Source organism: Drosophila elegans, unplaced genomic scaffold (assembly GCF_018152505.1).
Source record: "Drosophila elegans isolate 14027-0461.03 unplaced genomic scaffold, ASM1815250v1 contig_149, whole genome shotgun sequence".
Taxonomy (NCBI): Eukaryota; Metazoa; Arthropoda; class Insecta; order Diptera; family Drosophilidae; genus Drosophila; species Drosophila elegans.
In genome coordinates, this window is record NW_024545513.1 from 26,121,686 (window position 1) to 26,145,897 (window position 24,212).

Consider the following 24,212-nt stretch of genomic DNA (forward strand, 5'->3'; position numbering starts at 1 on the left):
ATAAATCACGAAATACACAATTTGTGTGTTATTTTTCTGGCATTTATTTTCTTCTTGTTTTTTATTATGGTATTCCTTTACTTTATGTAAAATAAGAAAGTATTAATAGTTTTATTAACAAATTTGTTGAAGGCAGGTATTTATGTTATTATATGTTTATGTATGTATATCTTGTATATAAATTACGAGTCATATTTATAATTACATAATTATTAAATGTAGTTTAATTATCTCTAGCGTACCTTAGTAATTATTTTAACTGGTTTATGTACTTAGTATATTAAATTAAGATATTTATAATTATTTTTTTATATATTTATGTTTATGTGTTATCATTAAACTTTAGCCATAACAGTTACATTTTCTAATTTTAAACTAGTTTTTATCATTAATTTTTCCTTTTCAATTGCATCTACTATCTCCTCCCACATTATTTTTGTTGCTTTGTAAAAAAAAAGTCAGATCTACTTACATATATTTTTCATGTAACCGTTCACACCAGACAGTAAACAATTAACAAAATATACAATCGAATCGTTAGGTTATGGTTAAATGTATTGTTTAAAAAAAGTAAGCCACCTACGACATGAGACACGGAACCCAGGGAGCGGACCGTTCGGGTCAGCCTCAATTTTTACTTGTTCGCATTTTGTCATTATCATGGTTATATTTCACCACAGATCCAGCTATAGATTCCACGGTTCAGCGGTTTTAAATGAACTGGCAACCAGCCTTCAAGCAGCTGGAGTATTAGGCAATGTAAGAGAGGAATGCAAAAACCCGGAAGAAAATTCGATCGCAGCATTGTCTTTAAAATACATGTATGGACACTTTTTGACATTTCGTTTGCTAAATGGTAGATGGTAGATGGCGGGACGTGGTTTATAACGTCGAGTTTTCATGTTTCGAGTTTGATGTTCATTTTGATTCTTTTGCAAGAATGTTTATTGTAGAAGTAAAAGCAGAGTGGGGCAGCTGGAGCCTAGTCGAAGGACGAAGCGAAGATTGTGAGCATTTAAAGCGAGTAATTTCATTTGAAATGGTCAAGGATGCCAATAATTTTCTAACTAAATATTTCCCTAAAAGCTTGATGAATTGGATATACATTTAATATCGAAACGACATCAGTAAACCATACTAATATTTTGTACTCATTCCTATTTTTGTTTTTGTTTTTGATTTGATTTTTTGTTTTGTTTTTATTATTCGTTTATATTTTTAGTTTTGGCATCAGGGCAATGATTCAGTAGTAGTAATTGAGCTAATGAGCCCTAAGCTGCCCTTCCAAGAACTCTACTTGTGTGAGGATATCGCTAGTAATAATTCAATGTTAATGTAAGTCAAGCAGTGCATATGAAGGAAGGTCAAAAATCTGATCTTAGCCTAAGACTGAGGACTTGAAACATTTGCCGAGCAGACAAATTTTTACTGGAAGTAGTCAAAAGTGAATATCGGAAATACCTGAACAGCACTCGCTAGTGCGCTGTGTGTATACAATTTATTGGAGAGTGAATCTTAATACCGGCGAACTTTGGTTTTTGGTTTTGTTTAGCAATGGAATTCTTCTTTTATCTGAGACTAGTTATAACCTATTGTATATTTATCTATGTAGGCGCCTATATGTTGCTTGAATGTCTGTTCGTCTGCATCCGTTATTAAGATAATTATAGAAGAATACGCTTGTCCTTTTTATACTCGAATTTTTTTCTAGCTTTTAGAAAATCGCCATAAAATTAAAATGGTTCTTAACGTTTGAAATGTTCAGAAAAGTTTTCCCTAAACTTAGAAATATAATTGTAAAATGGTTTTCAAAATTACAAACATGTCTTTTTTTTTAAAGTGATTTGTTTTCTAAATTTGTTATCTATTTTAATAAATGAGAAATTTAACTTCACAATCAGTTTTTGCTGCCGGAAATTAGTTAGTAAAATAAAAATATATATTTACAAAAGTGTTCATATTTTTACACCTTGAGAACTTGGAGCAAACCTCCTGTTTTGAGAAATGGGAGTCATTTTAGTATTTTTTTTCCATAATTTACAACACCGGCAGAAATTTGTACACAAAAAAATGGCACCTACCTATGTACATGTTTTCGTACGCATTTAAACTAGAATATGTATAAAAAACAACAAAAAAAGTTTATTCCACTTTAAAATCTAACAAACAAAATTATTTAAAAAAAAGTTAATTTTTGTTTTAAGAAAACCTAATTGCAGTTTCATAGAAAATCGCTCTCTGTTTTAGAAACAAAATATAAAATATAACAAATTCTTTTATGAGTTCAGGAAAAATCAGTTCTTATTTTCAACAAATATTTCATGATACATATACATACATATTTCTGGATTTACGGAAAATTTCTAAATTGTATGACTGTTTATAGAAAGCTATTAATTTTATCGGAAAACTTTATTTTTTAAAGAAAAAATTTTCATAAAATTATGTTTTGCGCCATATATTTATTTTAATGGCGAATTTCTAAAACCAATGGCGATTTTGGCCTTTTTTTTAAGTGTATATATTGGTTTATCGTTTCTAGGTAAGTCGTTTTCCCTATTCAGTATTGCTCAGTTAATATTTTTGTATCGTACATAGCTAAAGTCAGCTCAGTTATCTTAGTTTTGGTTTAGTGTCTCTAGTTTTTCTTCGCTTGCTTAATGGTTGTTACATCCGTATGCACTCTACGACTCTAGTCATTATAATAATCGTAATGGTAAGTTAATTTGCTGTGTAAATTCGCATTACTGCTCAGCTGCTATAATTATTTACTTAAGTTATGGATTCATTTCTTTAAATTACAATTATTGTGCGTTCTTCGATATCCCGTCGTCCAATATGTACGATTCGTTTATCTATACACATGATGTCTGCATTTTAGTGAGTTGGAGGGGTTGTGTGCCTGCGTTTATATTTAAATATATTATTTTTGAAGTGCCATGAACTCTGCATTTTTTTACATTATACACATAAGGAGTATGAGGAGCCGGAGGTGTATGTATTATATCTACACATGTTTTTGTTGAAGATGCTCGGTTGTAAATCAATGCCCTAGACTATATAGACATACATTTTTTTTAACTGATCGAAAAAAGCTATTTCACCATACGAAACTCTTCCGGAAAATCATTAACAGAAGCATTAATGAGGAAATATGACAAAAAACTATTAAAAATTCCTAAAATCGGTACACATACATGGCACTGGTTGATGCTAATTTTACAGATACATACTTTTGGTCATAATTGAGTTATTTGGTTGTAGTTGGGCTTTGTATTTGAATTAATCAGTTTGTTTTATTCTCTTGTTAGTGAAGCTTTTTGAGTCAAAACAAAAATATACGATTAAGGAAAAATAACTGAAGAAAAATCATAGTCCCCCCTATTTGTTGCTATTATAGCTAATATTCGCTATCAAGTTCATTTTGTTGAAGGTATTTATATTAGTAGCCGTAGGTAAATATATTACATACAAAAATTTGATATCTACAATTATCTGGTATGTACAAAGAATAAATAAAGTGTCGCATTTAAATACACATAATTGAGTTACTAACTTTAATACAAACAAGACAAAAACGCTTGCAGATTACTGATTCCTCGAGCTATGTCCTAGATAACTTACAGTATATGCGAGTACCTACAATTGTATTTCCTATGTATTTAGACCTAGATCTAGATCTATGTGTGTTCTGTTTGAAAAAGTTCTGTTATTACTTGCATCTTCCTCTAGACTTGTCCTTACAGTAGAAAAAAAGTACAATACACTTGATCATATTCATATTCATATCCATATCCATCAATTAGTTTTCCATTTTGCCTCGAAGTGGCAAGTATTAGTTCGAATCCCTTAACTTTCGTTACGTCATCTTCCACACTCCTTAGACCTCGTTTCAGTTTTAATTAAAGTAGCACATCTAGTGGACTCTGGTTCTCGATTCCATCCTCCTCATAGCGTATGATACGAATACTGCGGATAGTGCTGGCTGTTGTGTTGCTGCAGTGGTGGCTCGTGTTGTAGATCTGGGGTGCTGAGTTCTGGCTGGCGATAATGGTGGGCTGATTCCTCTACTCGGCCATTATCTCTTTCGGTGTTATAATTAATGTCATTGTCTGAGTATATCTTTTTAATAGCTAATGGCGATGTTATTGTAGTTGGTACGCTTAATATCATTGCTTCAGTTTTAGTTGTCCTTGGTGTTATTGCAGTGGTTCCGGTTCCGGATTCGGTTTCTTTTCTCCTTATATTTGCGATGAACTCGACATCGGACTGGGGCGATGTTGCTCTGGTTTCGGGCAGTGATGCCATCGTGGGGCGTTCATAGGGCTCCTGGCACCATCTGAGCCACCTAAACCGCCCATCTTGATGCTCCAATTGCTGCTCCTGCTTCCGTTGCGATTGCGGTTGCGGTTGTCGATTTGGGTTTGTTTCCTGTAAGCTTTCTCCAGCCAATTTGATATCGGATATAGTTATAGTGGTTCCTAGTTTCGGTGTCGATACATCCGTGTCGTACCGCCGATGTAGGTGTGGCTGGGGACAAAGGTGTGGGGGCTGATGTTCGTGTTGGTATCTGTGTCGTATCGTATCAAAATTGTGGTCTAAGTTTGGTGCCGACAAGGAGGAGCATATGGCCTGATGCTATACCCAGATCTGATCCTTTCGGTTACGCGATCGCAATCAAAGCCTTTGCTAGCACCAATCCTCCTCGTCCGAATCGGAGTGTCGAGGGTTCAGACTACTCTTTGGCTTAAAACCGTTTAGAACTGGAGATGGCAGTACTCGACCTGTTCGGCCCATAGCCAGCGCCTGTTCGAATGACAGCGGTGCTATATATTCCAGTCTGTGTGGGATGCGACAACGCATTAGATCGATCTAGATTATTGACAAACATTATTCCACATTAAATACGCACCTTTCTCTTTCGACTTCCCGCTCGCGATCCCGTTCGCGCTCGTACAACTCCCGCTCCCGATCCCTGTACTCGTAGCGCAGGTCGTACTCGTGCAGGCGATCCCGATCCCGATCCCTCTCCCTAAGGCGCTCGCGATCCCGGTCGCGTTCTCTACTACTGTAGTACATGTCCCTTGGATCTCGCAGCAGGTCACGGTGGTGTGGTAGCGAGTGAACACTGTGGGGCGTTGAGTGGTGTGTCTGCCAGAGGAAATCGAAAGTCAGTAATGGCAGTGACCGTAACCACGTAGAAAGTTTCATTTTAAAAATCATAAAAATTATGAATATATATAAAAAAAAATAAAACTCAAATATAATGACTTTTGGCAATCTATATATATATTGTTTCGCTCAAAATTCAACTTATTTTGAATCTGCTGCTTCGTGTGCACAAAACGATATTTTATCCCTTTAAAGTAGTTCCATAGGCCTATTAAAAAAACTGGTCAAAATTATGCACACTGAAGGCGCAATTTTAATGAGTTTTATTTTTAGCAAATAATAATAATAAAAATAATCATTTTTATTACTCAATAAATAATTTAAAATACGGATATGGCTAGATAGACTCTAGTTTGAAAGATATTATAATACCCTCTGCTAGCGTATAAAAATATTATACAAAATATAAATAAATAAACCTTGTAGGGTGTGAACAGATGGGGTAAAAAGGATCATTCGTAGTTTATTTTTTTTGTATGGCGATTTTTAGTCATTGATTTTCTGGGTAGTTAGTTGCAGTTGCTGGGTAATGATATTATGACCTGTTTCCTTCGGCCTGGTATTACTTACATGTGTGGGACTTGCATTCAGCTTGGGGAAGTTTATGTTGGTTGGCTTGAGCTGCAGGGTTGACGGTTTGCTCGGAGTCGGAGGAAGGCGTCTTCCGATTCCAGCGCGACGGGAGGCCAACGTGGGGTAGCTGTGCTGCACGTGCGCTGCTCCTGTGGGAAGTGAAGGCATTACTTCGCTGTGCGTGGAGCAGATGCTATGAGGGCATAATAGTTCAAAAAAATACTCTGCTGATATGATACTAAACGAAGTGTACCTGATTTGTTCTTCATTGACATTGACATCGACAATGCTAGGAACATACATACAAAGAAATGAAACAATAAGCAGAATGGGACATGTTCGGAAAGTTTGATTTTTAGAGTTCGACTTGGTCTGCATTTTTCCCTATCATTTTGTAACAATCGTTATAATTTCTGGCCCTATTTGAGCCATTATCGCAGAGACTATGGCGTATACTGATTCTATATCATTTAAATTTAGCAAAGCAAGAAAGTTACTCAGCTAACAAATTTCAAACTTAATTTTTAGATGGTACGAACAGTTCTTTCACTCTGTCCCTCTACATCAGCGATCACCAGACCCCATGATGCAACTACATAAGGTGGTCTAATCAGTTCTGCCGAATACGATATATTTTTCAGCTCTTAGAGAAAGACAAATCAAATCAGTCGATTTACTTTTGCAGGTTTGACCAAAGACTGGTAAAAATAACGCCCTAAGAAGCGAGCAGCTATCTAGTTTATATAGTTTTCGAGATCTCGACGTTCATACGGACGGATAGACGGACAGACAGACGATCTTAGCTAGATCGATTCGACTATTGATCATGATCATGAATACATATACTTTATATGGTCGCAAGCGCTTGATTTTATTTCTTACTTACTTTTCAACGAATAGGAATACAATATAGTCTTTTACTCTACGAGTAACGGCTATAAATCGAAAGCACTATAGTCAGGATTCCCGATCATAATCAGTCCGTAACGCGCTACCCGAAAATAAAATAAATCAGCAGATTTGACTTTTTGCTGATCAAAAATAAATATCGGAAACCCTTCCTTCTACCTGATTTTCTGAATTCAGTAATATTTAATAACATATTTAGGTGATTAAGGAATAAGACAAAAAAAAAAAGTGAACATGTCCCAGTCTGAACCTATTTAACTTAACTTTTATGATGTTTACAAAATTATTGATATGCATTCACTGTATCTACTTTCTTAAGCGTGTGCAATTTTTTGTTCACCGTGTAGAGTTATACAACTTAACAAAATATAGAACAGTAACATCAGTGCATTATAATGTACCAGGATAAATATACACAAGTTGTTGGATGATTTGGGGAGTGGCTGGTCGACAGCTAAATTGTTCATGGCAACATGCATGACTGATTTGATATATAGATACCATTATGCAGAAATAAAAAGGGATGGGATACAAAATGGTGCAGAATGCTATTGACGCACATTCATAGATAGATAGGATAGATACATATGCACACACGTCTAGATACTGAAACACCCAAAACTGCCTCTGGTAAATAGCTAATAGCTTAGTCGATTTCACCGCCCAAATCGGAAAAAACAACACTTGAAAAAAGGGCACAAATGTATATAGCCTGTGCATCTTTAGTAGTGGCTGGACTTTAGGGGGGTTCTTGAAACACGAAGCAAGCTTAAAATAGAGATTCTTGGTCAGAGTCTTTTCCCGTGCTGGTTAGACTGACAGAGGTCGGATTTGAAAAACAAAAATTCTACGACTATGGCTTACGAACTTCACCTTCTTGGAGAATGTACTAAAAAATGATGTTCACTTATCTCACCCCCTCAATAATACTCTACACTTTATTCCGCTTAGTTGTGACCAGTACCAAAACACGAGTGTGTCCCTTTGTAAGATCGTGTCACTTAGAGTCCGTCAACATTAACCCTGGCTCTTGAGAGATCTAACCTTCAGTTAAATGCTTAAAGCAATGGTATGCTTAGAAACAGTGAATTTGCCAGAGATTCAGTGTGGTAGTTTAAGGATGAGGATGAATGACTGGACTGTACATGTCAGTACCATACATACGAGATGTGAATATAATAAAGGTGGATGGTACGAGAATGACATCTAGAGAAATGAAAACGATAAACGCTGCTATTGTAACAAGAGTACGAGTACAAGTACGAATAGTTGAGTTTAGGACATGTTAATGAATTCTTCGGTGTGGAAGCTCGGAGATCTGAATGACTTTAGAGCTGTGTGGGATGTATAAAATAAAACTATTGAAGCTCATGATTGACTGAATGTGTTCCGATTGAACGTCTTGGCATGACAATACATGTACATGTTAAGCATGGTTGGCAACTATGTTTGATGTTTGTAAAAGTTGAGATGGTTGAAGAAATTTGTGTAGAAGAAAATACTAGCATATATAGAAAACAAGTTGAGTAGTTTTGTTTAATTGTTTTAAGTTTTAAGTTGGTTTTGATTTTTGATTGATCTTGTTGGACTTTAGATAACAAGTGCTAGAGATGTACCCATATCAATCCCATAACCAAGTCTGTCTCGTTCACGCATCTCCTGAAGTCTAGCGGGACTCGGCGATCGTGATCTTTGACATAGACTGGTTGTCCCATATGTGGGATAAGGCAGTTGAGTGCGTTTACTGCGAGACAAATGACCACCATATCGAGAAGGCGAAGGCGAACGGGCCGGACTTGTCGATGCTGACCATGAACCTATATTGTACATATAACAACAATAATAAAAAGTAATAATTATGGATGTCGGGGCACAACATTTTACGTATTTGATTTTAGCAACATGTTTTTTTTTTTCTTTTTCAGATTGCTTGTTTTAAAAGAGATAAACAAAGGAAGACCAACTTAATCGAAACGAAAATAACATTATTGGAATATATACTTGTAGTAAAAGATTTTGTTAAAAGCTATGGAATTGTAGACATATATATATATATGTATATAACTACGATTCTACAAAGAGATAAAAAAATCCCTGGCATTGCCAAGTTCCTGATTACGTGTGCTTCTTGCAAGTCCGTCTAAACCGACACAAATGGAAGGGACAACATCGGATACCGGATACCGGATTCAGACAAACCAGTTTTAAACCAAGGTTAAGGACGCCCCCAGAGACCACAGATCTTACGACAAGCACACATAAAGGACAGTTAAGTGGTGTGTCGTGTGTTGAGCCAATCAATACCTCTTGGATACCGCGGGTGACTGTTGCCATGCCTAGGATGACGCGTCTCCTTGACCATCTCTACAACATTAGATACGGTATCGGAGAACCCGATATCATGATGTATGTATTGATGGCCACGCCGTCGAGGACTCGGAGATCTGGCCAGTGGAGAGCCGTTGTGCCTGAAGTGGGTAAAAAAAAAGAAAGGTGAAAGGTAAGTGGCAGACCTATACGTTGATGACACGACCCTACCTCAAGCTAGGCGAACGCCGATGACCATTCATGTACGAATGTCCAGGATGTAAATGGCCAGCATCGGCACCGGTAAGCGATTCCTGCGATGGATGTCTCGACGCGTCTTGCAGTTCCAGCATCTGATTGAAAGAGTTAATAAGACTTTTAGTGGGCTAATGAAATCACGATGAATGCCACCACTCGAAATCAGTCCAAACAGAGCGGGATTTAATGCTGGGCTCAGGGGAAGCAGGATGTTGGTTTCGGGGTAGTACATCCAGCTGAATCGATATATATAGTAATTTGGCGATTGTCTGTGTTTTGTCTGCATTTTATAGTTTTGGGTTTCTCCAGACCGATTTCTTGTGGATTCATTCATTGCATGGATTCGAATGTTCAGGTCTAAATGTGTATTTATAAATTAAGAACTATAGTTGTCCAGTGCCCCGTAATGGAGCGCAGGAAAATTAATGTATATATGTTTGTACTGGTATAATGCTACAAAATAAATATACATTGAGACATGTATGCTTACTTTGAGGAATATATGTAGTATTTAAGGGGTATACGTATACGGTATTTAAAAGTAAACAAAAGCAATCATTACTCCACTGCAACAAAATACATATTCAAATGCGTTTTAATTGTAAATCTAGTACAATAGAGGGTTATTTAATGCGGGATTATGTTGGTTTGTAGTTTGGGTTAACCTATTTGAGGGCATGTAACATTTAGGGAAATCCATACACTACTCAGGAGTATACGTATACGTATAATTTCTGCAAATAATATGTTTCTGATACTATTACAATTAACTGGGTGTCTCTCTTACTCGAGGGCTTTTTGGAAATGATATGACAGCCATATTGCGTTTTTTTATACGCCAATTGTTTGTTATTGAGTTTCATCAACGTTATTTATTTCTGTTTATTGTCCTATATTTATTGTGATAGATGTACTACAAACAAAGTTGAACGCAAAATACGAAGGAATAATATGTTTTAGTTGATTTTTGCATCTGGAGAGTGAAAATTTGACAAGATTTTTCTCTACACGATATCTACAAGCTATAAACGATGTTTGCATGCATGTGATTGTAAAGCGTATATTTAACAAGGCAGTGCTTTATCGGCAGAATCATGTTTAGCAACAATAACAGCTAAGCTAATATTAGTTGGCATGCACTACTTTAGGAATCATATTGGATAAATGTGTGGTGTAATGGTGGGTAATGGGTGGTGTCAGGTCCTGCGTCCATTTCCAATTTCTCCCGCTGGGCCAGGGGATGAGCAGCTTCATCGAGTGTCCATTTTTTTAATAGACATTGCCGACGAACTTACTTACCGTACAGGTGATGGACTAACGCATAATATTTAAATACGAGAACTCTTTACTTATTACATTTAAATCGTGTTCGAAAACAATTACTACCTACACATAAAGCCGCCTTTATATGTGTAACTAGAGGGATAATTCGCTAGAAATCAAGAACCATACTGGTTTCGGCAAAAAATAGCTCTTTGCCTCACTTGAACTCGAAACCATTATAAAGTGAGTGTTAAACAGTGGCGGGATTACATTAGGTGTCCAAATTACAAACCGTGTGCTTAGTTGGGGAGCTTTAACTCTAGGAGGAAAATGCCGTTTTCTAATTTTGTATAACTTTCCCTAAAAAGAAGGAAATTAATTAAATTCCAGTTACGTGTTACAACTCCTATTCAACTTGATACAAAATTGCTACGGGAAAAAATCAATATTTGAAGCGATAGGTACAAAAGATTTGGTCCCTATGACGTCATGCGAATTGTTCAAGACACCCTTAGAATTTCTTTTCACTGTATCCTTTTTTAAATTTCATCATGAACGTTACAGGTAATTGTACCTTGTACCTTGTACAAAAATTACAAATGACTTAGAGGTTAATTCATTGCATCCTATTATAAATTTTAACAAAGTGAAAATTATGAATTACTTCAGTTGCATGGTTTACTACCTGATTAGAGTATTTCTGAGAATGGCTTTATGTGTACGTAGAAAATTCTGTCTTTTATTTTTCGACTTTTACTTTCCAACGCTTTACTTGAACTTGACACTCTTGCAAGTGGAAATCGAATTTAATAATTGGTCCCAAAAGTGGAAATCAGAACAGGCATGATTATTCGGTCGCATTAAAACGTGGGTTTTCGGACGATGCCAAAAGAGGCTGGGAGAAGGAGCAGAGTTAGAACCGCCAACTTGTTTCACATGGCTGGCATGTCCGGTGCGAATTCGAGTTAACGATTAATGTGGCCGAGGCATCGTTGAAAACGAGCTGATCTGTGAGCGGGATATTCTTATTTTCTTGTGTAATATGAATGTGTCTGGATATGTCTAGGTCGCAACTGTACTGGGTTTGGTGAGTTAATCTTACACTACTGGCGTTATTGCCAGTTGCCTTGCTTACACTATTTTATTTTAGGGCCTAGCAAACTGTTTGGTTAGGGAATGTAATTGAGGGAAACAAATACACGTCCGCTTTTGGAAACTACAAGTAAACTAAGCCTGTTTGAATCGTTGTCCACTGAACAACTTTAAAGAAATGGATTTCTAATGTTCAGCTGTCCAAAACAACCCCCATTGCACACAGTACCAGCAGATTTCTCTTTTGGCTAAAAATACTTCTTTTTTTGAAAAAAAAAATTAAATCTTAAAATATACTTAAGCTAAAATTTTCCAAATCTTAGAACCACTTCGCTTTTTGCTTGAAACTGATGAAATACTTGAAAATTTTTTACTCTTGCAGATATATATAAAATTTAAATAAAATAAACTCAAACTTCGACTCGTTTTTACGGCAGCTATGGGATATAGTCGTTCAATTGACTACTTTTATCTCGATAATGTAATCTTAATTGTTTAAAAACAACTAAGCAATATCAATATTCCTATACTTTTCTTTTTTTTAATATTTACAATGGCTGCTATATGATATGGATGTCCGATCAGGCGTTTTCAAATTGTACTTGTCAGCTCATAAAAAAAGACGATTGCGTAAGTTTTAAGTACCAAACTTTTAAACTAAGAGAAAAAATTTTAACGCAAATGCTGATCATACCTGCGTTCCAAACATCTGAATAAATTATAACACAAAAAAATTAAGCATATACAAAATTAGGTACTTTTTGCAAACAATATTTTTTTTTAAATGATCTTTTAAAGTTAGTATTTTTGTTCTCATCGAATATTACAAAGTGTTATATTAGTTTGGTAAGCGAAGGAAACAATTTTTTTCTCGTAATTATTGCTTAAATTATCTTTTAATCTTAAGACATTAATCATAAACAATTAAGAATTTCAAAAAAATATCACCATGTAATAAAAAAAGCTGCAGTTGTAGTTATCATATATAATAGTTTAGTTCAAAGAGTTAATTTCCTAATTTCAGCATTTCTGGACAAAATTGAACCTTCTGGCCCACTGTGCACTGGCAGGATTAGAAAACGGAATCGTGTGGGAGGACTGGATAGGTTGAATGGACCTTTGCCAAAGCCTTTCCACCCACTGTTCGCTGTCACTCATAACACTTGTCCAGGGAACGAACGCCTACGTACGTAGGAGTACATGTAGTGGTTATAGAAACGATCAAATTACAACATTGAGTACGAGTACTAAGCCAAGTTTTGCGTTTCTAATGTTTTTAAAATTGCTATGCAACATTTAGGTACGAGTATGTATTGCACTATTGAGTAAACGCAAATTAAACATTTAAAGTAGGTCGAACACGCAGTACACACATGTGCGCATGTATATATGAGATATGTATTATGTATTATGCAACCTGGCATTTTCATAGTTTGCATAGTCATAGAGTCATAGATACGTGGTACATTGGCGCGTACAGCTATACATATACTTATGAGTGAGTATGTTTTAAAGGTACTAGTAGATTACTTGACTTAATCGGTTGTGAACAACATTTATATCGGAAACTGAGTATGGACACAAAGAGTATTCACATATATTTATATAATACACAATTAATTATTATTTTTGATTAGTAAATTTTTGATAATTTCGTTTTGGTTTACCGCTTGGAGTTTATCAAACTTATTCACCTTTTTGTTTCTGAAATATTTAAAAATTAGAAGAAAAACAATTTACTTATGTCAATGTTGAAATGCACAAAGGCACAAAGATCTTGTAGTTAGTAACTAATTGTGTTGGTAGGTGTTATTAGTAGAAATTGTATTTTGATAGTGTGTGAAACGAACGTTTTTTATGCATGTATGTAAATGTATGCTGTGGATCTCACGATCAGAGAGAATACCGACTAAATTCCATTGCATCCCGTCAGTTCGGAAAACTCTATAGGTTGGATTTGGTTTGAAAATTGATTCAGAAATTAGGTCTTACATACTTGAATCATTTTTTTTAGAGTACTTCAAGTCCAAGTTCATATTTTTGAAAATGACTGCAGACGAACTGCAGCTGAACGGATAGCTATTATGAACATACTCATTCAAAGAAATGTTTATTATTATGAACCTAGTTAAGAAGTTCTAGGTTTAAGACAGAACCAAACCTTTGATTGGGGCAATATCTGAATCACTCGTTGACTCTGACTGCGAAGCGAGCTACTCATGTAAATTGTTATTATTGGGAAAAGGAAGTTTGAGCTGAAGATATAAGTATTATAGTAGCCTACTTTTTTGTGCAAAGCGGAATAAATATTATTCCGTGGAACGGGTCGCAAGGCTTCACTTGTTATTTCAAAAGTACAGGTTAGAGTTTCTAAAGTACAATCAGAAATGAGTCCGCTCTTGGGATGGGTACCTGCTCATCTTGGTTGGTGATGAGTGGAATGGAGTGATGATCGAATGGGTTTAGATGGCCGTGATGCTGATGGCGTTGTAATGGTAATGGTAATGGTAATGGTAATGGCGTTGACAATGATACTTTGCACTTAACGGACTATAGTTAAGATTGAAGCTGTTTAAATTACCTAACTGATCGTTTTCTGATCGTACTCCGCCGTGCTAGTGTTGCCAAACTGTTGTGTTCGGCATCACCGTTTGCGTGGTGGTGGTGCGTGCTGGCTAACAAATGTGTTTGTGAGTTGGCGGCTCCTTCCCCATTTGGCTCGAAACTTATGGAGCCTTGACGCGATCCTCCTTTGTCAAGGGCGGCCATATCGAGGAGGCAGTTAAAAAATGATTGTTTCTACGGATTTTTGGTTGCCGTTGGCAATTGGCAATTGGTAGTTGGTAGTTGGTAGTTGACAGTAGACAGGAAAGTGCAGTGGTTTTGATTTTATTTTGAGTTGCCATTCCGTTCCGTTCCGTTTTGGTTTTGGTTTCGTTTTGGTTTTGGTTTCGTTTTGTTTCGTTTTGTTCGTTGTAGTTCGGTTGCATGAATATTTTTCGTGTGTTGTTTTTAATTATTTGGTTTTAGAGTTGTAGAGATACAGATTTCAGATAGTGTTGCATTTCAATTAAATTGTTGTTTATTGTAGACACAGTTGTGGTTAAAGTTGGGTGAGTGGTGAGTATTGATGTAGTAACATTGCAACGCATTGGGATTGGTTTTGTTTTTGATATTTTTTGTATAAGCATTGAAAATGGAATGTAAGAATTATTATAGAATAATTAAAAAGTTTGAGTAGATTACAGAACAAAAATGATAATCAAAAATATTGTTATTTTCGCATAAATGTACATATGCGTAGCATATATTGGTGTATACATATGTAATAATGGGGCAATAGCCCCTGCTTAATATCTTTACATTGAGGTATGGTAGTATATAGCATTTCGAGATGTGTCAAGCTCTATTCGGATTGTGTCGGTAATATGTAGGTTAAAAGGAGGCAATGTATAAGAGATGCTTTCGCTTAAGATTTGGTAAATAGCTTAAAAGAGAGGCTTGCTTAATACGGTAAAAGCATGCGCAAACATTTTTACAACTCACTATGATTAAAGAAAATCTAAGAGGTACCGCTATAAGACAATTGTTTTTAATATTATTTGTTTTTCTATTATGTGCCAATTTATCAAAACGGTCAAAGAAACAAGTGAATACCAAATGTATAAATATTTTTACTAATGACAAAAGAAATAAAACTAAAAAACGATCTATATATGTGGCATTAAAATTAGTTATAATCTTAAATAGACCATATGACATTGACCTTAAAAAGTCCCTAAATACTGTACAAGGCATATAAAAAAACTTGGGCTCAAAAATTTTGATCGTCTACGTTTGCTTCTAATATTTAATATTTTCCCCAAATGCATCAAATGCGTTCGATTTTTATAGTATTACTGTCCAGTTAATGTTTTCCCTTTTGTATTCAATTACAAATTACAATTGAAAAGAAAAATTGGTTTTTTAACTCTTTATTTATTTGTTTTGGTCTCAAATAAAGATATGTTCCTTTTAAAGGTAGCTTTACAAATAATACAGTTTTCCGACCACGAAATCTTTTTGATTCCTCGTTTCTTAAAACCTTGTTGTCTTTACAAGAATTTTTGTATCTCTTTGCATATATCTTTAGTTTCATTTTAAGGCTAATGTCATATAGGCAATTTAGCATTACAAAATTTATCAGATTTTTTTAATATCTTCCATGCTTGCTTTTTGAATTAGATTAGTTCGTGTCTTTAGGTTGGTTACCTTGGTTACCTAAAGCATGCCTATTTAGCGGTTAGATTACAAGAAATTCAACAGCAATTCGACGAGTAGACTAAAATGTTAAATATGGGACATTTGCCTGAATTCTCATAAAAATAATGAATTTATTAAATCCATTCACTGTCAGTTTTATGTACTTAATTTTAATGATATATTCACGCGTTTAGATCAATCTAGGGTATTTGTACAAAAGGTTCATTATATATATATATATTTAACTCGGGACTATAGCTTTGCCATTTTGTGGTTTAGTGCAAAAGTCCAATCTATCAATAAGAAACAGTGCGCTATTCAAAAAAGGATTCAGGATAGTGTGTAATAAACTTAACTAAAGGGCGAAGTCATTCCGTACTTTAAAAAATAGCTTTGTCGGGTCCTTCATAGGGGATGTAGGGTTTTAAAGGCGAAAAAAAGTATATTGTTATGATTTTTTTTACGGCGAAACCTATATTATTTTTTTAATTTAATTATATATTATTATAGAATTTTTAAAAAATGTAAGAAAATTTTTTCAAAAAACAATAATAAAAATTAAGCCAGTAGGCGTGAATCTTCGAAGACGCCTTGACGCCGGTCGTTTAAAAAGTTGTAACTCCGTTAGTTTTACTCGGATTGACTTGAAATTTGTACAGAATGTTTTCAACATGTTGTTGATTCAGAAAAAAACCGTACCCACCCCTTAAAAGCAAAAGGTCTGTTTGAAATTTGGTCGTAAACGAATAAGTTTAGTTTGAGTAGTAACGATAATTTCAAAGCGAACCAAAAAAAAAATTGTTTGTATTATTAACATTATTTAATGATGATTTATTATCCTCGACGGCAACGCCTTTTCAAAAATGTTTACAAAGTTTTCTATGTACAAATTGTGATAGTGACGTCACATTAAAAAATTATTTAAGCAAGAAAGAAAGTACAATCGGACGGTCACATGGACGGACAGACAGACAGACATGGATAGATCGACTCTCCTGTGGAGCTGATTAACACTACAAAAATAGTGTGCAGTTTTTATCAAAAAAAAATATACGAATTTTTCAAATCTCTTCCCAATTGGAGGTATTGGAAATCTCTATCCAGGCCTCGTTAAATATCTTTCAAAAAGTGGAATTTGGTTTGAAACTTAAAAAATGTTTGGGGTATTTAAAATGATTGATATTTACGAACCATGCTTATACGAAAAGTTTTTCGTATTGATGTGAATTTTGTTTTTTTTTTAAGCTATCTCAAATTGATGTGGAATTAGATCCATTCGACGAAAAAAAGCAGTATTAAAAGGTGCATAGTCTTTTACCTCCCGTCAAAAACGTTTAGCTGGCTTACTTTTTTACTTTTAATTGGCAATTCCATTATTATGTTATTATTATTTTGACTTTGATTAAGAATTTCAATAAGTGTACTACAACCATGTACTTTTTATATAAGATAACCAAAATAATATTTTCATAAATATCGTTTTTAAAATGATCAAAAATGATACGAAAAATCATCGAAATGATTATCAAATTTCAATACTTTTAAATATAATTTAGTTAGCCATGAGTTTTCGGCTTGGATCAAACAAGGTTAGATGCTTTGGGTGAGTTTCAAGCAAGTTTCAACTAGAGAAAACTAGAATTATAGCCACAGTATTATATTATATAAAAATATTAGCCGTTTAAGCTGTACTATTTCCTAAAGACTAAATAATTTTCGCATTGGATTTTATGAGGTTCAAACAAGTTATCCAGACGTTTCTGGGTTCCTGTCATAAAGTTTAAAGTGTACTTAAATAGGGAGTTTTATACGAATGTAAATCTAAGTATTGGCTAATCCTAAAGAATTCGCTGTTGGACTTTACTCAACATATTTTGAATATCAGCATGTCACTGCTACAGCCATGGTCACTAATTTACACCCAGAATGCTCCCAAGCAGTAGATAAGAAATTATTTAAAAGACGTTTATAGGTCTATAGAGCATTTTTTAATGATTGTTTTAAGCCGGCTCGATGTAAAGGGGTTCTTTATTGAAAACAAAAAACCCGGAGGTTTTTTTGTATTTTATTTATGATACATTTCAGTAGCTTGGAGTTAATTATTTTTCTCGTCTGCACCGCTAGACGTAGATGCCACTTAAGAAGTGGAATTCGGTTAAAAAATGATAGAAAATATATACAATTCTTGTTGGCAACTATGGCGTGTGAAATTCGATAGCTGTATTGTATTAATACTGTTGATATTATGTTTCTCTGCTGGATGGTATGTTTGGCTTTCTCGAAACTATAGAACATTTTGGGTCCCGATGCAGCGAAAATTCGTGGCTCCTGCACATCAATGTATGTATATACACATAAATCAACAAAATTTTCATAAAAAAGGACATCTCGGTCGAAGCCCTCTTTACCATAGAGTTTTAAAATTTAAATATTTAAAAATAAAGCATACACATGGGACACGTCTTACAGACCACAGAGAATCCTTAGTTTGTGGAAAGTGTACAGTCATTTATCAAGTATAAAGATTGGTTGGCTAGTGTGTGAAGCGAAACATGACCATGGCATTGCAGTTTGGTGTTCATCTACAAATGTATAAATATAGGATTGGGTGTGTTTGCACTGGATTTGGTTGCGGTTTGTTATATGGATTGGCAGGCTTATGCTGGTTTCCTAGTTATTAGTACTCTTAGGCGAGTATGTAAACATGCCTCTAGCCGAGAATGGTGAAAAGTTGTACAAAAGTAGAAGACGCAAAACAGGTGGAAGAGGAGGAGCTTTAATAGGCGAAAGAAAAACCAAGCGAAGTATGGATAGGTATATATATGTAAATATATTATATACCGGCTCTTGGACTGCCGTTGGGCTATATTTATGCTCATCATCGTCTTCCGGCTTCTTCCGCTATTATTGATGTAATTATTATCACATCGTCCAAATATTATTAACGTTTATTAAAAATGAATCAATTTTAATTATAGGTTTTTAGTTTTCAATTTTGAGTTGGTCATTGATTGTTTGTGTGTAGTGCACAAAAGGATAACAGATAAAACATTAAATTAATTCTTTCAGTACATGTGTATTTATTCACATAGGCACACTTTTTTTATGTCCAGTTAAAGCTTAAGTTGAGCTTGAATGTAACAACAGTATCTTTCTTGGTAAGTTTAACGTTTGGAAAAATTTTAACTGCACATCAAGAAACCGGCCCTAAGTATAGGGAGATTGGGGGATTGTGTGTGGGGATTGTGTGTGGGGAGTGTGTGAAGATGGCCCTTGACTTTTGTAAATCCTTTTTGATATTATTTTGGCTCTCAAGTTGTGTCAAACATAAGTTGCGTTCGAATTATTCCGGATTTCAGTGTAAAAACAAACGACGAACCTCTAGAAATATCTAAGAATCAATACATACACATACAGTTTGTATAAGGTGTAAACTCTGGTTTGGTCGTGTCTACTTATAACGAACATACAATCGCAACTTGAGATTCAAAATACGAACTGGTCAACTCTACCGATATATGGGAATATAGAAGTAATTACTTAAAAATTCGACTTCTACTGAACTTTATTTTTATTGCTCATTACACGAGTTAACGATAACCGCAATCCCTATTGAATTGCAACATTTTCTGTTCCCGATTAGGATACGTTTAACTTAGTTTAGTTCGAGAAAATTATGCATTCCACACAGTGGCAGATCCAAGGCAGGTTAATTCTCCAAAAAAAAGTCTTCAATTTTGACTGTATTAACACAAAATTATCAATTAATTTCAATTCGCCACTGGATCCGCCTCTGATCCCACCTGACTGCCCATAACAATTTCAAATTTGGAGTACAATAGTTTTCGCAAGGATCAGATTTGATAGGGGCCTTGGGCCAATTATGGGCAGCTGCTTGTACACGTGTGTACGTTAAATTACATATTTGTACCCAACTATGTAGATATATAAATGCGAGTGTGTACTGCTAAGGTTTGGTTAGTTGTAGCACATACAAACGGGCATGTATGTGTGCAATATATAGGGTATTGTATGTACAAATGTAATTAACATGAGGTTGCATATAAAATTAATTATATACCTCCTTCCAGTTCTGCATATTTTTCATTATCTCGATTAATTTGATTACGGTTTTTTATTTTATTTGTTGTTATTCAATGAGAGAGTTCATAATCAATCGTATAAGAAGAAAAATCATAATATTACATGTTATATAGATGTTATAGAATATTCGTAGTTGGTGTTGTTTATTTTTAAGCATATTGTTTATGGTAGAATGGGACAAATCTGCGCGCCTTCTTCTTCCTACACCGAATATAAAAATCGACCTAAAAATTTTAAATCTTTCTAAAACTAAGGACTGCATTTTCTTTTAGGAAGTTTAGGACCTTCCTTGAAGTCTTGAAAACAAACCTAAGTTTAAATTAATACCCAAATCTTACTCATGTTAATTTACACTTATTTTCTTAAAGCGCAATAGTAGCAATTTATTTTTAACACTGCGATAAATTCGCAAAACCTTTGAAGCCGCTATACACTAACAATTTTGTATTGGTAAAACCATATTATAAGCCAGTTTTGAGCAGTTTTTTGAGATTTAAAACCAAATTGGGACCAGAAGGTAAGGTGTTTCCTTAAATTAAGGGCGATTTTTTATAAATAACTTAATATTATAATAAAGAAGGCGAATTGAGGTAGGAAATATCTGCCTAAGTCTGTTTATTCTTTATGCCTCAATATTCCTATTGGGTAAACCGTGGAGGGGTATCATAAAAACTAGCCGGCACTGTACAGTGCGGCCAGTCCAAGTGAATTGGCCGCGGTTCATCGACTCATCTTCGAATCAACGCAACTGATGTGGTGCGGTTGTTTGTGTTAGGGGCTGGATGGGGTTCTTGTGTGGCTTACCGGCATTCCCGAATCAAGTTGGCCGAACCGCGTGCTGCGCCAGGACTCCAGGATGAGGAAACCTGCATAGATTTTACCGACTGAGAGCTTGCCCTTGTTGAGCTGATCGCTAGGCGGCACCAGCAGGTTCAGCATCTTCTTCGCCTGCAGGGGCCAGATGTTCGTGATGGTTTCCCTTAGCTCCATGTCCGCCTGGTCCATCTCCTCAGCTGAGCACGGGAGGTGAGAAATCGGATTAGAATATGTCCATCAGACCGTTACCACTACAACAACGACTCCTCACTATTTTTTTTTTTTTTTTTTAAGAAAAGTAACCCAAGGAAATCAAGGAATTATAATTGTTCTCCAACAAGAAATTTAAAAAGATCGATATTATAGGAACGGAAATAAATATCTTTAGTTTCGGTCCAACAAATAAAACAGTTTTTACCGTCATCATTAAATATAAAAACATTTGGAGTAAATAGGATAGGACTAACTACAACTTTTTATAAAAAACTGTGTGAATGTGATACGTACGCGCCCGCATTTTGATGCTGAGATTCTCCCGAATCAAAGCAAATAACGTTGTGGTGAACTGCACTCTCAACTCGTCGTCTAAGGGCATGTTCATTCGTATTAGTTTTTTGTAGGCCAATCGGTTAGGACATTTGTTTCCAAATCCCAACGGTGGGTCCATGTTCTTCAGCATGTCGTACATTTCCGTGTAGTGAATTTTTCCACTAGTTATCCGGGAACACAGCAAAAGTTAGTGGGGTGTTGAGTGCTTTAGCTCTCGGAACTTGGTCCTCGGCTAGTTAAAAAGCTATAGTCGAATGACCCGACAATGAGATACCCGGCAATCAGAAGTAGCACCATTGCGCTCTACGAATACCGGGCTTGTTTTTTTGGTTTATGTTTGTTTGTTTTTTGTATGTTTTTTTTTTTGTTTGTTTTTTTTTTGTTTGTTTTTTTTTGTTTGTTTTTTGTTTGTAAGTTTTTCTTGTAGCATAAAGAATTCAGAGTGGAAATAATCGGCCCAAAGAAAGACATGCAAGACTCGAAATCCTTTGCCAGATTGGGTTGCTCTCGGACAATCCTTAGGACGTTGGACCACTGGTTGGGTGTCTCATGCATGGGAAAGCATGCGAAAATAATTGCACTTTTCCTATGCCTTTTACGTAAAAGAACTTAAGCTAAACTTGTGCACAAAGCCGCTCGGGACCGTTGTCAACCATCGAGTATGAATCAAATACGACCAAATAATAATCGTTTAATATAATAGAAGAGCCGCCCGCGCGGCTCATTTATCATTTCTTGAATGACCGAAAGGAAGAAACTGAAACTGAAATTATAAACAGAACTAAAAAAGATTTTGAAGGGGATATGTGTTATGTGGTGTATATTAAACAGATAATTACGTCGCATTTGGATCATATTCCGCCCATATGCGCACAAATTCGTCTAAGTGATGGGCACCCAATATGCTGGAGTCCCTTGTGAGATAATCGAAATTATCCATGATGACAGCGACGAACAGATTCAACATCAGGAAGGAGCAGAAGAAAATAAACGATACGAAGTAGGCGTAGGCCAGTGTGGATCCGCAGTACTCTCCAGGGGCCTTTTCGGCGTCCTCGTCGCAGGCTTTGCCCTTCAAGCAGGCCAACATTATGTTTGGCCAGGCTTCGCCCGTCGCACACCTGCATTTCCATTTTCACGAGTGGTTGGGCAAAATGACACAAATAATTAATACGCAAATTGAGCTTATTTCTATCTAAATAGGGTACACATTTGTGGTACAGGTAGAACTAAGTATGATTATTTTAGTATGAATAGGCACTTTTTGAGTATGTCGGTTCGTTACTACTGACCAAGTTCTATGTATTTACAGATAAGTAGATGAGTGTATATACATACAGGTAACTCTGGGGTAGTCAGGGCTGAGTGGTGTTAAGGGTATTTGTACAGCTTACTCTATATATGATTATATAATAACAAAAGATATGCTCTTTGTTAAACTGCAGAATACTCTTCAGTAAAAAAAAACTAATTTGGGTCTCTGAAATCTACATTACACTTTCAAATAATAAAATCGACAAGAGAATTAAAAATCCGTTGAGAAAGGATTATAAGTTATATTATTAAGTTATATGGGACCTTAATGATTTTAATTTTTTTTTCAGATTGCAGCATACTAGAACGTAAAAGCTCAAATTAAATTTTGATCATATCTGGATGCCACTTTTACAATAGCCTTATTTCCATAAGATTTAGTACATAAAAAGAAAGGAAATACGGGATCGGACGACTAAGTTTATAAGAACTATGTTGATAATTGATATAGCATTATTTTTATAATACAGTACGTAAGACAAAACATGGTTGTTTTCAACGATTTTGGGTGGGGCTTTTGAATTTTTTTTAAATCGGATGACTGCAAAGCTAAAAGTGCCATATTTAATTTGTCTAATCTCGTACATAAATGCACCAGTATACATCAAATTGGATTGTTGATAAGATCACTTATTTAATATTTGAAGCTGCAACCAATTTACTATTTATTGTCCTTGAAATTATTGACTACACAATTAATTTGTTTAGTTAATATTATTACCATTAAACTATTGTTTTCATACTAATAATACTTTATTTATAAGCTAAATATATAAATATTATTTATATAAGCAATTGAATTTTTACAAACAAAGACAAGTTAAAAATAAAATAAATTCGGAGTCTACCCGCTATTTTATATGTTCTCTCAAAACACTATGTAGTTACATACAGACTAAGTTACGGTTTAAAAATACCTATGGTTGGTAATAGCGGAAGTTCCTGATAAACGAAAACTTTTATCAATTCAGAAAACATTTTTTATAGACTTGTCATACCTAATTTCATAAAAATAAATGTGTAATATATTCATAAGGACGAGTTGCTAGTAAACGAAATGTAATGATATGACATTTATACAGACATATGTCAACCGAGAGTTCTTTTAACTTTACTATCGTTATATATATGTAGCTATAAATAAATATAAATAGGGACGGGTAAACCCTTGCGTCGTTCAAGTTTATGAGAAATATATATATTATAAATGTATGTATGTATACAGCTATAACGTAAATTACCAGCAATACTTTAAAACTATTAAACTTTCATTTAAATCCCAACTGATTAACTGCAACAACGAAAAGTGCAAACTTCGAAAAATCAAGCTGCGTTTAGATGTAGTAATTTTGTAATATAGCTCTACAGGTTTGTTAATACATAGATATTACATTTATGTATACGTATATTCCAGTTTTGTTGAATCAGTGTCGCAACTCTAGAACTCAATCTACTTACACAGGTACCAAAAAAACTTGAATTATTGTTACGCAAAACGAATGTATGTAATGAAGTTGGTTGGAGATCTGAGTTGTTTTATATTGATTGTTTAAGGTTGTAGTTATGGATTTACCACCGTTTATGGTTGTCGAAAATCCAAGCGATTCGACATT

At 34.9% G+C, this 24,212-nt stretch overlaps 1 protein-coding gene across 22 annotated transcripts in view; it reads right to left on the bottom strand.

Annotated features, from left to right (window-relative positions):
• Positions 1–38: 38 nt before the first annotated feature.
• LOC108145587 (voltage-dependent calcium channel type A subunit alpha-1) overlaps positions 39–24,212 on the bottom strand; it is an 84,134-nt gene continuing 59,960 nt past the window's right edge. For 9 of the 22 annotated variants that reach the window (XM_041707047.1, XM_041707046.1, XM_041707045.1 and 6 more), the window contains 11 exons: positions 22,125–22,406; positions 21,244–21,446; positions 20,725–20,933; positions 14,156–14,373; positions 13,242–13,278; positions 9,193–9,314; positions 8,959–9,122; positions 8,271–8,471; positions 5,743–5,894; positions 4,913–5,151; positions 39–4,840 (listed from right to left, as the gene is read on the bottom strand). In XM_041707047.1, the coding sequence (XP_041562981.1) occupies positions 4,690–4,840; positions 4,913–5,151; positions 5,743–5,894; positions 8,271–8,471; positions 8,959–9,122; positions 9,193–9,314; positions 13,242–13,278; positions 14,156–14,373; positions 20,725–20,933; positions 21,244–21,446; positions 22,125–22,406 (1,978 nt within the window). In that variant the 3' untranslated portion in view covers positions 39–4,689. Of the gene's footprint in view, positions 4,841–4,912; positions 5,152–5,742; positions 5,895–8,270; positions 8,472–8,958; positions 9,123–9,192; positions 9,315–13,241; positions 13,279–14,155; positions 14,374–20,724; positions 20,934–21,243; positions 21,447–22,124; positions 22,407–24,212 lie in introns of those variants that run through there. The other 13 variants (XM_041707054.1, XM_041707053.1, XM_041707052.1 and 10 more) reach the window with 6 other exon arrangements.